This window comes from Cavia porcellus, unplaced genomic scaffold (genome assembly GCF_034190915.1).
Source record: "Cavia porcellus strain 051 isolate PalLab524CR breed Dunkin Hartley unplaced genomic scaffold, mCavPor4.1 scaffold_10, whole genome shotgun sequence".
In the NCBI taxonomy this organism is placed as follows: Eukaryota; Metazoa; Chordata; class Mammalia; order Rodentia; family Caviidae; genus Cavia; species Cavia porcellus.
The window spans coordinates 72,537,903-72,554,004 of record NW_026947493.1 but is presented as its reverse complement, the minus strand read 5'-3'; the positions used below and the strand labels follow the sequence as shown (position 1 = coordinate 72,554,004).

General features: G+C 43.3%; 1 protein-coding gene across 6 annotated transcripts in view; it reads right to left on the bottom strand.

Moving 5' to 3' along the window:
• Vps13b (vacuolar protein sorting 13 homolog B) overlaps positions 1–16,102 on the bottom strand; it is a 683,809-nt gene that overhangs the window by 15,349 nt on the left and 652,358 nt on the right. For 5 of the 6 annotated variants that reach the window (XM_063257835.1, XM_013143877.3, XM_003479878.5 and 2 more), the window contains 4 exons: positions 9,263–9,381; positions 7,050–7,855; positions 2,888–3,064; positions 879–1,049 (listed from right to left, as the gene is read on the bottom strand). In XM_063257835.1, the coding sequence (XP_063113905.1) occupies positions 879–1,049; positions 2,888–3,064; positions 7,050–7,855; positions 9,263–9,381 (1,273 nt within the window). Of the gene's footprint in view, positions 1–878; positions 1,050–2,887; positions 3,065–7,049; positions 7,856–9,262; positions 9,382–11,378; positions 11,459–16,102 lie in introns of those variants that run through there. The other variant, XM_063257836.1, reaches the window with a different exon arrangement.

Genomic DNA, 16,102 nt, shown 5'->3' with positions numbered 1-16,102 from the left:
AACATTTTACTACTTCCTCCCGCCATGGCTGGCTGAGCTGCTGCAGAGAACGAGGACAGAGAGAGGACGAAGACTTTCAAGTTCATCTCTTCTCCCCTCCGCTCTGCCCTGCTTTGGTCACTTTGATCTCTATAGCCGTGCACTCCCTCAGACGCGTGGAAGGCAGGCTGCCAAGCAGTACAGTTTCAATTTTCTTTGCAAGCAAATAAACAGAATTACCCTGGAAATCCTGTACTATCCTTTCAGCTCTGAGGCTTATTTTTTAATAGATCTTCCAGAGCAATGTATTTTTTTAAATATTTGTGATATTTTGAAATATCTATCTCAATCTTCACCTTTAAGCACATCATTCAGCTTCTCTACAAACAATAATTGCTCTGAGCCCGGCTGATCTCATGATAAATAAAAATACATGAAAGGAGAAGCAGTCTCCTCACCAAGGTTTACACGACCCGTGGTGGCACTCAAGTGCTGTGGGAACAGGGAGCGGGGTGAGGGCTCCAGGAGGGCTGCCTGTCACTCATTTCCAAAAGCAGCGAGTACTGCTGTTCCTGTATGGACCCACTGTGCTCAGGTCCATGCTCCGCTTCCTATAGAGGCAGAGGAAGGCAGAGCATGCTGTCTGTGCAGGCCAGCCTTTTCCTGCCAGCCCTGGAGTGACCCTGTCATGGCCACATAGTGGCTCTGGAAATGGGGTCCCATCCCAGGGCCCTGTGGGTGTGCTGTGGGCAATGGGGTGAGTACTTTATTCTCTCTGAGCCTCCCTGGTCCACAGAAAGGAGGTGAACTTCACAGCCGTGCTAGGGAAAGGCAAAGGCGAAGGTTCCAGAAGAGCCTACAGAGCCCACACAGACTCCCAAGTGCCCAAAGCCCCTTACCGAGCAGGCTGATGCCCAGCCGGGAGAGGCCCTGTCGCAGTCCCTCGCCCAGGCTCTCGGGGAGCTGCCGCCGCCACTCCTCCTGGCGGTTATAGTGCTCCTCATCCAGTGAGAGTCGGTCCATGTTCCGGGCCAGGCTGGTGGCCAGGTTGGTGATGGACGTGAGGGTACCTGAGGACAGAAGAGCACAGGGTTGGCCTTCTCATCACATGCACGGTGGGTCCCAGAGCTGTAGCCGCAGGTCTAGTGGGGTGGGGGTATGCGAAAGGTCACACTTAGGTCCCCTCTGGACATGGCCGGTGGGGAGGGATGGGGCCTTAAAACAACAAGGTCATGACTGAAGTATGAATTTCTGTGGCCAGGGCAGGGCCCCAGTTTGACAGCCTTCCTGCTGTTTGATGGTCAGACTTTGTTAAACAGTTGTGAAATCCTCACTGAGGCCCAGCTTTGAAGGCTAAAATTTGCCTGTTTTGCTTTTAAAGGTTGTTTGCTAACTTTTTAGATAGATTATGAGGAAATGTTTCACTTTAGCACAGATATTTATTATTTCAGTTTAATAAAAAGAAACACTAACTTTTATCATTCTATGCTCTCAGGAAATGATTGTTATACTCATGGAGATTATGTGCTCTCTTGACTCAGAATGTTAACTGAAAAGCAGGAGCAGGGAAGCAGGAGGCCACAGTTCTGCCGCGGTTTCAGAAGGAAGTGACCTCAGCTGCCTGCTCAGAGCAGTCCTGGCCCTCCAGCAGGGCCACACCCAGCTCACTAAATGAAAGGGAAGGCAGTGGCGGGCGCGTCCTGAGGTAATGAACCCCTCTGTTATCAGACATCTAGTTTGAGGAAGAAATGGCAGAATCTGTTCTTTTGCAGCTGCATCTTTACCAGTGCTTTGAAAAGAACCTCACTCATACCCCCCCACAAACACCCACACACCAAACAGATTTGTTAAGTGGAGAGAACCAGTGTGAATAACTCTCAGTGACTCAGACCGCTGGGGTTGAATTTAGCAGGTGTTGGTTGTTACATTTTTGAATAAAAACAACAGAACCACAGAGATTCCAGTGTCAAGAGTGAGAAGCCCGCTAGGGACTCATCTGGTGAGGCTGAGCCTGGCTCCCAGGCCCCCGATGCGTGTCCTTCTCCATGTCTGTGGAATTTGCTTTGATTGCTTTTGCTGCTCTCTTAATAGTCGGAACCCAGACACTCCCCCTGCTCTCTATGGATCATGGATTCTCATATTTCCAGTTCAAGTCTTCTTCTGAGGCCTTCTAGAGACTTCCACAATCTGCTCACTCATAAGGGAGGGCTGCACTGCCTGCAGTAAAGTGCCTTTTATGGGGAAGGAGGCCTTGGCCTTGCTTTCCCTGCCTCCTGCTGAGAAGAAAAGGGGACTCAAATGGCCCTTATTAGTTTCCGAGTCACCGCCAACCTGACCATAATATCATCAAGCAAACTCACAGATGAAACGAAAGCATTTTCCTGGTGGGGCGAAGCTTGGCCTTGGTGCCCGGTGACCTGTCTGGGCCACAAGATGGCACTGTTTACGTACCATGCTAGAGAACAGTTCACCTTTAAATCAGCCTCCTCGTCAAAACGTAACCACATCTTTAAGAAAGTTATGACAACTGTATCTACATTAAAAAATACGATGAAGCAACACAGTGTAGGATTTCTGATGTTTAGCAGAAATCCTGAACACCTTTAATATTTCTATATTTATCCCATGGAATAACAGTTGAGCCAATCCTTGTTTTCCCAATGGGAGGCTAAAATTCTGAAGTTTCTGAAACATTTTCACACACTACCAGTAAGCAGTGATCTGTTTAAAACATAAGCCATTATATGTGAGCTTTGTTCCAAGTCAGTATTTCACCGCAAGCTAACAAGCCAAACAAAGCTAGAGGCAATGTGAACGCATGCAAATCTCAATATGTTCTTTACAGCGAAAAGGTGTAACAGGCAAAGAATGAAATGGAGGCATCAGCACAAGGAACAGCGTTAACTACCTTTGGAAATGTGCTTCACAAAGGACGTCGTCCCTCGGGAAACGCCACTCACGAAGGCACCAGGGCCCCGAGTCAGCCCCTCGTAAGGCAGTCTGAAGAAATCCGCGATGCCGGTCCCCACGCTCCGCACCAGACTCGCAGGACTGCCGAGGATCTCCAGGGACCCAACCACCCAGCCTGCGATGAACCAGAGCAAGGGTTACAAAAGCCTGGTACGTGCACTTTACCGCTTATAACCAGCAGCTCAGTTTCCCTGAGGTTCATTTTGCACACCAGAATTGCAGATGTAATAAGCTTCTTCAGAGTAAAATACGGAAAGTAACTTATTCACTGTGAATTCATAAATAGCGAACTTTCGTACATTATAAATCAAAGCAATCCTCTGGCAGCCTCACAAATGGCTTTAATATGACTTCTTTGCCAAGCTTTGTGCACTGTGGCAACAGGGACCCATGCGCTAGGGACACTTCCTCTAGCCCTGCGCAGGTACACACAGGCAGGCTGCTGGGGCAGCAGGGGGCAGTGGGCAGCAGCAGGAGTTGCTGAGTGGCCGTGCTGGGAAGAGGCCATATGCTAAATGGAGTGCTGCAAAGGGATGCAAATATCTGACAAGGATGGAGCAGTTATTTTTAATCTTTCCCAATCCTACCAAGTTGAGTGCTTCCCTTTGGAGCAGAGCTAGAGCCAGACAAATGTCTCCCCTTCAGTCCCAGCTTTGGTTGTATAAACACCAGTGACAGGGACACACTGATTGGGTTAGTGTGAGGGGAGTGTTCCCTGTCATGTCCCGGGGGGCAGCTGTGGATCTGGTTTCCTATTTAAGCTTGGGCTTGCCAGCAGCCTGCCTGCTCAGGGGCTTGATTACAGTCTATGCCTCGTGGGAATGAGGTTGCCTGGCCCCTCCTGCAGGCTGGGAGCCCAGGGACTGCAGGGCAGGCAGGGGCTGAGGGCCAAAGAGAGGCAGAATTTGAAAAGGCAACTTTCTCCAGGAATCTGCTGACCTCCCCATCCTCGAACTGGGCCCTTCAGTGCTGAGGCCATGGGGACAAGCTCTGTGTGGGAGGCACAATCTCTCAGCAGCTAGCCTCTGGAGGACAGCCCTGTGGCAGAGATCCTCAGTCCAGGCACCAAGCTGAGAGGATCTAGAAAGCACCAGTGCAAGAGCTAAGATGGGGTCCCGAAGGGTCTCCAGCTCCAGCCTAGGCACAGAAGGACTTTCTGCAAGGAGCTGCAAGAAGGCAGGGCACTGAAGGAAGCTGTAGAATGTTCTCCCTTCTTTGGAGGTAAAGCAAAAGCAGATTCCCTTTAGAGGTTCTATCAGAAGACAGGAACCTTCTACCTAAAGACTTGATTTTAAAGAGAAAAAAGATCACTTGTGCCAAGCTAAGCCCTCTCAATGGCATCCCAGGGCAGGGCAGCACAGGGGAATGAAGAGAGAGAAGACCTCAGCCACAGCTCCAGCTCCTACCTGGTTGAAGGCTGGGTTTGACCTCTGACACCTGCAGCCATTGGTTGATGGTAGGGTGATCCTAGTAATATCTGAGCTGGCAGAAAAGGGTACAAAGTACCCCAGGATAGGCCTTCTCTAATTATATTCCTCCAAAAGCAAACAGTTACCCCTCTGTATCCATGGAGGACTGGATCCAGGACCCCCAGAGCTACCAGTGTCTGAGGATGCTCAGGTCCCTTGTATAAAACAATATAGTGCGCAATTACACATGACCTCCCTCTACTTTAAACCACCATTAGGGCACCTGCATTACGTACCACAATGTCAACATTGTGTCAATAGTTTTGTACTGTATTTTTTAAGGGAATGGTGACAAGAAAGTCTGTACATGCTCAATATGAACATGGTTCCCTTTTCAAATACTTTTGATGAACAGTTGGCTGAATCTGCAGATGAGAGTTTTTACAGATACAGACAGTATCTTGTGTTCAGCTGTTAGGAAAGTTTTCCGACTTCCCCTCAAATTCAAACTTTCAGATAGAGAGGAACCTCAGGAATTAAACTGTGTTTATTTCTAGGTATCATTAACTATTTTATACAGTTCTTCAATGACTCAAACCACTCTCTAGAAATGAGGTCAGGTGTTCTTGGCCACTGCAGCCAGGCACCTTCTCCTAGAGTTCAGTAGGCGACTGCTGCCCATGTGAGATGCTGCTGCCACCTGCTCATTCCCAGGCAGCCCTCCTCTCCTCTACCAGAATGCTGCTCTATTTTCTTAAGGTTTCTCTTCCTCCACCTAGCTTTCCAATTTCCATTCCTTCAATTACTACTTTCTTTCAGAAGGGTCTTCAGATTGACCAGAGATTTTTTTTTTTTTTTTTTTTTTAGCTCAGACAGGCACTTTAATGGGAGGTAAGGATCATTCCAGGGACAGTCAAGAGATTTTTAGGGACAGAGCTTCCAACAAGCTCTAAAAACTTGGCTCTCTGTTAGAATTTCTTGTCTTTGTATATAGTGAAGTTAGGACAGCAAGAGAATTTTTAGATGAATTACCAAAAATCCAAACAGAATGTTCTCGTGAAAGCTCATTAAAAACACAAAACAAAGAGATCACTTTTAGCACACAAGCTGCAGGGGCCATGGCCACTCGGGGCCACAGGTGGAGTTTCTCTTCCAGCTCATCACACAGTCGGGTACTTCCAGCACCTTGGCACCATGCGGTGACCGGATGGAACCTTATTCTTCCCCTGGCCTCAGATCAGAGCTCAGTAACCTACATGTCTGCTTCTCATGTAGTAAAATTGCCTAAAAGGGTACATTTCCAGAATGGTTTGTAAATATACCCATCTATTAAATTTGAAATGTTAGCTGCTTATTTTTACATGACTTCTTAGCGAGAGGGAGGCATTTTCTTCATTGTTGTGCAAGCTATCAAAACAATAGGTCTGGCAGAGCCCTCTCTCTGATCTTGTCATTTCTTTTATGAAGGAGTCTGGATAGGCCTATCAACTCTATGAATTCCATTATGAAGGAAATATAATCTTACCAAAATGGCAGTTACTGGCACCTTATCAATGATAACATGGATTTTTTGGGCTATACTTTGAATCATCTATGGGAATGCCTTAGCCAAACGCAAGATCACAAAGACAGCAGAACAGAGATTTCTGCCCTTGTCAGTTTTAGAAACTCAAACTTTTAAGGCTCTTTCCTGGAAGGTGCTAATGAGGCCAACAGCACCCTGGATGGTGGTCTCTGCTTGCATTTTTGGGACCATGAATGCCAGACTATCAAAGTAAAACTGGTTTAGAGTGAACTTGGCTCAGAAACACATGTTTTGATGCCCAGTACTGTAAAGTTTGCTGAGACCACACGGTCCCTAACATTCAATCTTTAATACACAGTACTTCTATACAAGATTTTGTATACTTATTAAATCACCCTTTGCAGAGATCCTGCCAGACTGGAAAGGAAAGCCTTACTTCTCCTCCTTAGCCCTGAGAAACAGCAGTCCTCTGCCTGCAGGCCACCTACCTGGTGGAAAACGTGGGAAGGATGAGCAGGGTCCCTTTTCCTCTTGAGCTCAGGTCTACAGAGGGGCTGAGACAGCAACAGCCTTCTCTTCTGAGGTCTGTCTAGACAGTGGTACAGCTCAGGATATGCAGAGGGCCCTTTGTGCATTTTAGGAGCACACAAATCCTCTGAATTTCTCACCTACAGCTATTCATGAACAGCAGTGAAGAAAACTAGTGCCCTAGAACTGGATTTCTCTTAGGCACTGGAGCCGAAGATCTAAGCTAATTTTCCTGGTTCCACTAGTGTGCTAAGAAAGTTTTATGCCTGCAAGGTGCTAAAAGTGTTTGCTAAACTGAACTAATTTCTAAGATATATGAAAGCCTAAATTATTATAGCTACTATTGCTTGAATATTCATTAAATGCCAAGCAAAACACTGGACACTTGACAGATGATCCTCTCAAAAATCATAAAACTCACTTTCTAGATGGGATGCTGAAACTCGGAGGCTTCAATAACTTGCCCAAGGCTCTAATCAAACAGTGGCAAAATTTAGATTTAGATCCAGTTTTGCTTAACTGAAGCCTGTGTGCCTACCCACTGCTTCCTTATGCCTTGTCACAGTTCAGGCATTACCCCAAAGATGACATTTTTCTCAGGCTCTAGCTCATCACAGAACATCAGCTTATGTCCTCACCTGCTCTAAAAAGAGCTCCTGCGGCGTAGTGCATGGCCAGGGCATGTACGAGCTGCCTTGCGGTGGTGAAGATGGGTCCTCTCTCAAAAATGGAGAAGGAGAGAGGAGTGTGGTCGGAGGCTATGTACAGCTTGAGGGAAGCATGGATGCTGACGAGCAGGTTCACTGGCTGTATCACCAGTCTCCGTAGCTTCACGGGGTTCACCAAGGCCCTGGCATGCTGTCTTACCTGCACGGGCAGCAGCTGGGCCCCCTCACAGAGCTGTGTAGGGTGACCGGCTGCCTTGCAGTGAGGAAGGTAAGTGTCAAACACAGTTTTGATGTAGTACACAAATGTGTCTTCCACATATAACCGGGCAGGTTTGAGCTCAAAACTGAGCTCGCTGACATTGAGGAGGAAGCTCTTGCCCTCAGTTAAAGTGGCGCAAAGTTTGATAAAGCAATTTTCTTTGTATTTCTCCAAATCTGTGCTGGGAATAAGGAGATGTGACACTCGGGGACACTGAGCAGGGTCTGTTTTTTCTCCCTGACAGACCAAGACAGCGAAGTGGAAGTTGGATTTGTTATAAAGCTGGTTGTCTAACTGCAGGTCCCCACAGTAAATCTCCATGGTGTAAAGACGGAAGAGCGTCAGGGTGGGCTCTTCTCCAGGGAAGGCACCGGCCACAGGTGCGATGTGGAGAAAGACATTGTCCAGAGTGAGCCTCAGAAGCTCAGATGATGCTCTGTGGTGGGTGAGGTCATCAGACACTGCCAGGCTCAGCTGAGCGATGAATATTTTAAAGGTCACCATCTTCTCCAGACTTCTAGAGGAGACAGAGAAGACAATATCAGTCTCCCACTTTCCTTCTTTTTTTTCATTTCTAATGATGGTGCCTTATTAAACACCTCCTGATGGGACACTGGAGTCTCATAAGAAACAAATGAGAATTCAACTTGTGTTTGGATAGAGCCAGGCACACTCTAACCACAATGGGAAACGTTCACAAAATAAACGTTATAATAGAACATGAAAATTCAGAAACTATTAAATAAGCACTTATAACCCTATGACTATTTGATTATTATTTCTTTTCCTTTTAGTCTTATTTCCTTTCAGCTTCATGTCAGCCTTACTGCTAAGAATTTTACTTTGTTTTATGTAAATATATTCATATATAGGTATTTGTGTTCCTGTATGTACACATGACATAAAACCAGGATACTTATATATTCAATAGTCTTCTTTCTTTAGTTTATATTATATGTATTTTTTCTCTTTCATTAAAATCCTGTAACATGTATTTTTTGTGATGCTCCATTTATGGCACATTTACGTATCATCCATTTCTTTCTTTCTTTTGTACCACAAATTGAACTCAGGACTTGTGCTTGCCAGGCAGGCACTTATGCTGCTGAGCTATTTCCCCAGCCCATTCATTTCCTTCCTGATGACCATGTATACTCTGAAATTTTGCTGTTATAATCAACAATGGAATACACTTCTGTGTACTGTATAGCTTTGCCTGCTTATTACATTATTTCCTTACCTCTCAAACTTCTTTTAAGCAGAGCTTCTAAGTGAAAGGGATTTAATAATCTTAATATATATTGCTAAAGCATTTTCCAGAAAATGGCACCAATCTACACTCCCACAGGGCTATATATGGTAGAACATTATCATTAATTTGATATGTTATTTAAGTTTGCATTTCTTTGATTACTTGTATTTCCTCTTCTAGAATTTTCTATTCACGTAATTTTCCTTGTTTTTGGAAGGAGGGGATACTGTTATATTATTTCTATTGAACCATATGAGTTCTTTAAAATTAAGGATATCCATTATATTCCTGGTTCATGTTTTTAAAACCTGACAGCAGCTTCTTGGGTCAAATGGAGAAAATGGGGCTCTAATAGGTATTTTTACATTTGGTGTAGCTCTAATTGCTAAGTCTAATTGCTAAATTGTCATGTGAATACAGAAATATTAATTTGCATTTCATGATAATAATGGTATGATTGTAAAATGCATAACTTATCTGGTAAATCAGTTTGTTAAATATAAAAGAAGAACTGAGAGACCCAGAAAGATAATACACAGTTATGGATTATGTAATACTTAACCAAAAGCTTTAGGATATTTAGGAGAATGACAAAAAATGGTAAATAACAGGTGAACATCTTTATAATCTGAAAGTTTACTATACTACTACTGGGAAAATAATTAAACCTACCTGTTAGCATGGCTTAAAATAGGTCCTGCTTTACCTTCTGGGGCCACAGTGATGAATATTGTGCCACACTGATGGACAATGTCCACGTATACATAGCCAAAGCCAATAAGGAATACAACCTGTAAAGAGAATGTTGAGGATCTGACTAAAAAGAAGTAAGAGCACTACTGAAATGGCTGACTCCAAATGTCTCAAGTTCTCATTCAATACCACAAATACTTCCTGATTATATTTCTTTATATCCATGGGTAAGGGCTACTCAGTTGACTTGAAATGAAAAAAAAAAAATCAAATCCAGATTTCTTAGTATCCAGCTGTTAAGATTCATAGGGAAAAAAATGATGCACATGGGGCATGAGTGTCTTCACCCTCTACTTCTTTGGAATTGGCGAACAACCCTGTAAGAGCTGAAGCCCAGGTATGGGGCCAGATTTATGTACGCATAATGAATCTCTGTGGAAAAAGTGCTAAAACTCAGGACTTGAAATGCAAGGTATGCAAAGTTTTCAGTCTCTTGGTACTGACTTAGCACAGGGGTGCTCTTCCATGCTGGCCACAAAAAAAACAAAAAACAAAAAACAAAAACCAAAAAACACCTCCCAAGCCCAGCAATAATACATGTCATAATTTCTTAAGGTTTCACACATAACTGGTAAGAAATTAATTTGCTTAGTCAAAATTAATTATTCTACCATAAGAAGGTGAACTGACCTAAAAAAAAATTCTATCTCAAAAGCCAGGTAGGTGCCAGGCCAGCCGAACAGATGTCCTTTTAGCATTAAATGCCAGTGTTCCTTAAATGGATAAATATTTGAAAATAGAACAGAATATGTGAAAAACAACTATAAGAACATCATGTTCACAGCCAGGGTTACCTATGGGCAGGCACAAGAACCTCCTTGTTCCAGGGAATGTTGATTCTGATGATTTACGTATCAATACAGTCTGCAGTATCAATGCAGTCCAAGTCAAAACCCTTATTGTTAGGATGGCAAATAGAAGAAAGACTGACGAGTCCTGAAGAAAGCAATAAAACTAGGTACTTGTTTGACAAGTAATTAATGCATTCCAAATTTGACTACAGAAAGAATTAGCAGAGAATATATACAGATCCACAGGAAGAGCGACACAGACTCATGTGTGGAAGCAATTTCAAGGTCACCAGACTTCTCTGTTGTGCAATGAATTCTTCCTTCAGAAATCCCGCCCATCTTCTGCATCCAGCACACCCAGATATCATCTCTGTCTCCTCTCTCTACTCTCCCCCTGCAGCTTAGCCATTACCAGATCATCCTTTTGTCTGCCTATTGCTATAGCCTAGGCCTGTGCCTGCCACTCATCACTCCATGTGCCTAGAATGCACTTTCCCCCCACATAAGTCCTTTCAAAGACCTGTGCACCTGTTACATACTTCAAAGATTCCTTATTCCATGAAGATATTCTTTAATTTTTCTATTCACTTCTTTGCTTTGACATCTATTTTAAAAGCACTCATATAGTACTTTAGTTGACTGCAAGTTTTATTGCTTGTGTATTAATTGGCTGTTTACAGATATTGCCTCAATCACCAGATTATGAAATCCTTGAGAGCAAGAATTTGTTTTATCTGTATTCTCTATGGACACATCCCTCAAATGGATTGTTTTATAGAAATGTTTCAAGGGATTCTGTATTATGAATTTGATTATGATAAAATTTGGCATTACAATGAGTCAGCTCACAAATCTAGTAAAAGAAAATGAATACTCTTTGAGAAACACTCTCATTTTTAAAGGCCACCCATTGGCTAATTCCTTTTTTCATAGATGAAAATACATGACATTATTCACTTGGAATATAGGTTTTTAGTGCTGTATGTTCCCGCTGATGTTGTCTTTTCTTAGGGATTGACCATAACTTCTGTGTATAACCCAAGCTTTAGCACAGTGCTGAAATCCAGAACTTCCCTTAAAAGACGGAGACAGAGGATTATAACACAGAATTATTATTCCATCCATTCTCGGAGTTAACTTTCTGGCACGGTGAAATGAGGATACATAAATGTTACATGATAATAAAAACAAATTGATGGTTTTTGATAACTGCTCTAGAGACTTTTGAAAGCAAGAAAATTAACCTAAACTTTTAAGGTGCTTCTTGTCACACAAAATCTGGATTCTGAAGACAGATTTTGCTGGTTGTCTCTTTGCTCCAGTCCTGTGAATAGAAGAAACAGAGTCTGGCCTATGATGCCTGTAGTTACTCATCTTAAGGTATGACAACTCACAAAAGCCCAAATTACAACTCACAGCTCTAAGCTTCTGTATAGTATGGCTGCAGCGACTCCAGAAATGTAAAGTATATCTTTGTTTTGGTCTGATGGTTTGAGCATTCAATCATTCTACCCATTCTTTGACATACCTAACAGCACTCAAACAAAATCACATACTGAAGTTGTCTACATTCCCGTTGATGAAAAATCCATTTGCACAAATAGTAAGTTCAAACTAAGAAGTCCAGAGCACAAGTATACAGCACACCTCTCCTACGTAGGTACTAGCTGTGAGCTGCATGAATGAAATGGTTTTATATCCATTTTCTTTAGTACTTGTAACCAGTGCCTGGTACTTAGTACAGAAGGACAGATGATCTGAATGGACAACTTTGAAAGGTGGCTCCTATGGCACAGACTTCTATTGTCCACCCTTGTCCAGCTCCCCTATCTTTGCTGCAAAGCAGGATTATACTCCCTTGCCTTTGTAGTTAGGTGTGGCCATGTGATAGTCTTGCCTAATGGCTAAAAGGCTGAAGTGACAAGTGTTACTTGCAGACCAAGAGACACCATTCCCTGCTGCAGAGACTCGACAGAGGCTTTCTGGTCCAGGCCAGTGATGGGCCAAATCTGGTCCTGTTACTGAAAATACAGCTTTACTGGAACATCTTCATTTAATTTACCTATTGTTCTGTCTAATAGGAACTGAAAAGCTGTAAACTGTATGGCCCATAAAGCCTAAAACACTCCCTAAGTGGCACAGAAAAAGTTTGGGGACTCCCGCTCAGATAGTTGTGATAGATTGCTGGCTACACAATTATTTATGCATCCCAATACCCATGTTTTTGTGAAGCTCCTGCCTGAACTGACCCTGAACTAAAGAAGCTCTTTTAAATTCAGAAAGAAAGTAAGGAAGTAAAGAAATATGTCTTAAAAAGGACCAAGGATATGGTATATTTTCTGGAATCACATAGTAAGAAGACTACTTCGTTTTCAAAAAATTACTACTGCCTAATATGCTTACAGACCTAGACTGACACAGAATTTGAGACTGAACACAAGTTTCAGGTGGCCAAAGAAGATCTCTTAGAGCAGTGGTGGAGAACTTATGGCACGTGTGCCATAGTGGGCTGTTTATATCTATGAAAGCTCTAACGTGTTCGCCATCAATTACAGAGGGTCAATTCAAGAACTGAAGAACAAGAATGGGAACAGGGCTCAAAGACTAATTCTTATTTGCAGGGTATAAACCTACAGTGTATGCTCAGGAAAAATTCAGAATTTCTATGCACATATGTTTTTCATTTTATTTCCTTTCCAAGATTGGAGAGATTATTATTGTTATCCTGCTCTGCAAAACAGCAGGGAGAGGAGGTGCAGATAAAGTGCTACGTCTGGAGATCAAAAGAAGTTATACCATTCCCACCTGTTCCTTAGAATTACTGGATTTCAATGTGATACTGTGACTGCTTAGAACCAGGGAGGGTGGACAGAGATTTGTTCTATGTGTTTGAAAAAGATTGAATTAAATGGCTGATGGCCAAGGGATTATTTTGATGAGGGGGTGTGAAAGTCTATCATCACAGAATAGACTAGCCAGTCCTGCACAATGCCACCATTAGTCAGTTTTATTGTACTTTACTTTGCACAAATACTATGGGTGTGTGTATGGAAGGTTCTAGACACCACATAGTAAAACACTGGTTATTGTAACCACAAACATATCTGGAGCATCCTCTGAGTTTTGTCACTTAAATCTGTGTGGCAGCACTTTGATTAGTAGGTTCTGTCTCACTTGTTATGAGATAAAAAGACTGAGGTGTTGGTCCCCTGCCTTCTGCTTAATATATTATTTTAAACTACAATCAAAACCAAGAAATGCTTAAATGTATATGGGGACACATAGGAAATAATGGAATGATTCTTGAAAGTCTATTCCATCTGCCCCTATTTAAATTAAGTTTATTGGTACAATTTACAAAATGATCATATTTATCACAGGAAGTTTGTACCTGTACATATCTTGATTTCTTTTTTTCCCCAATCCCTCTCTTCCCTTCAACCCCTCTAATTCATTTACAAAGTTTTGTTTCCATTTTATCCTTTTTTAAAAACCATTTTTCCCTATCCATTCTTCCTTCCCCTTCCCTAATTTCTCTTTCCTTCTGAACAAATTGTTCCTATTTCACCGTGTACATTGTATATTTTGGGCCTTATTTATTCATTCAGATTCTCACACCAGAGAGAAAACGTGATATTAACACATATGTGTCTGACTTATTTCACTTAAGAGTATGATCCCAAGGTGCACTCATTTACCTAGAAATGTCTTAAGTTCATCCTTCTTTTTGGGTGAGCAGTACTCCATTGCATACAAACCCCACTTCTTTTATATCCATTCACCAGTTGATGGGCATTTGGGTTGTTTCCAAGAGTTAGCTATTATAAACAGCTGCCATAAACATGGGTGTGCACAGAATGCTGGGATATGATGGTTTTACTTCTTCTGAGAAAAAGATACCCAGAAGAGGAATAACTGGGTCAAATGGGTCTTTAAAAAATTTTTTTTATTTTTATCGGTACCGGGGATTGAACTCACGATCTCACGCTTGCCAGGCAGGTGCTTAGGCCACTGAACTAAATCCCAGGCCCAAGAAGGGTTCTTTTACCCCTAGAGCCCTGCCAGCATTTGTTATTAGTTGACTTTTGCTGATAATCATTCTTTCTGGGGAGTGGGAAGATAGTGGAACAGTAAGTAGCAGAGTAAACAGCCTCTCTGAGAAAATCAGTCCAGATGCTGGAATATAGCATCATGTGGAAGATAGGAAGGAAGGAAGTGGGTCCCCTCAACCCAGGAAGAACCTAAAGTGAGAATTGAAGCACACAGAGAGAATTTAAAAAAGAAAAACAGAAGAAGGCAGTAGCCTGTGGTGTTTTCACCTGGAGCTGGACCCATTGTGCAAGAAAAGCTGTTGAAACCTGGGGATGCACAGTCACAGTAAAGGTGGTAGCTGGTAAGCCCGAAGGCCCCTGTGGGGAGATGCAGAGAGGAGCAGCGAGCTGGAAAACTGCACTGGCTGGTGGTGAGTGTAGAGGACTCAGTCCTTCTGTGGGAGTGGGTGATTGGCTGGGAGCTATTTTGGAGTTGGGCGGGATAAGCCTTGAACCAGAACTGTGGCCGGCTTCATTCAGCCATTGTTAGTTCGGAGCAGACTGGTGATGGAAATTGCTTGGACCAAGTCCCCATCCCTGTATGCATTCCAACAGCCATCACTGAGGTTTCCCTAAAGCTATCCCCAACCAGCTCTACAACCCTGTGTGTACCACTGCATGTACTATATGTAGTGAAGGCTCCCTGTTGTTAACTAGCCTGGAGGGAGGCAGCAGTCTGTCCTGTCCCTGCTTGCACTCCATCAGCCACCAGTGAGCCAAAGCAGGCTTGGAAAAGCAGCAAACAGTCCTACACCAGGGCACCCAATGGTCACCATCAGATATCCCTAGCCATCATAGGCTAGAAAAAGCAAAAAGTCTTTCTTTAGAGAAATTTTAGCCAACACAGGAAGTGCCAGGGACCCCACTACCTACTTGTCTGGAAGAAACCAGGAACATGACAAGAGGAAGAAGCAAAAGGCAGCCTCTGGCCTCCAACCCAAGCAGTACTGGCCCAGGAGAGGTAAACAGAGAGGAGATCGGGAGTTGCATTGCCTGAAGTTTCTGAAGCAACAGCAACTGAATAAAGAAACAACTTCATGAGGCTATAAAAGATATTAGAACAGAAATACTATCTCAGGTAAAAGAAGAAATGAGAATCATACTAAAAGAATTGCTAAGCACCTCTAAAGAAGACAGATGGAAGAACAGAGGAGCATAGGAAAATGAGAGAAATCCTCAGTGAAGAATATAAAAAAGATTTAGAATACATGAAACAGATTCAAAGAGATTACCAGGAAATTAAAAATTCCATTGAAAGCTGGCAAAACTGCTTGAAAGAAACTAAAGATAGACTTTCAGACCTTGAAGACAGGTTTACAGCTTGCAATCGCAAAAGGAAAGATCTCTTAAAAATCACACACACACACACAAAAAAAAAAAAAAAAAAAAAGAGCTTCCGGGAGAACATGGTAGACAAATAACAGCAGCCACGGAGGCTCTCTGAGATTGCCAGCTTAGAATCCAGGAGCGGTGCCTGTGAGGAGTCCTAAGCAAGGGGAGAGGTACCCTGCTGACCCAGGAACGAACTAAGCTGAGAGAAACCAACTGGAAATGCAATCCTGATGCTATAACAGGAACAGATAAAATCTCAGTGTGGAAGCTGGATCCCGTGCCACCGGAAGCTGTGATTTGAATTTCCTGCTGCCGCTACTGCGGCCCAGTCAGCACAGCAGGAAGAGAGATGCGCGAAAACTCTGAGAGCAGGAAACGGTGAACCAAATGGCATTGAGAGCAGGACTGGCAGGGAGCCCTGCATCGACCTGCGGTGAGTGAGAGAAATGGGGACCCTTTCATAGACTAGGAGGCTCCAACAGAGGACATTCTGGGACCGGGCAGACTAGCCGGAACAGGGCCCTGCAGTGATGTTAGTTGCATAT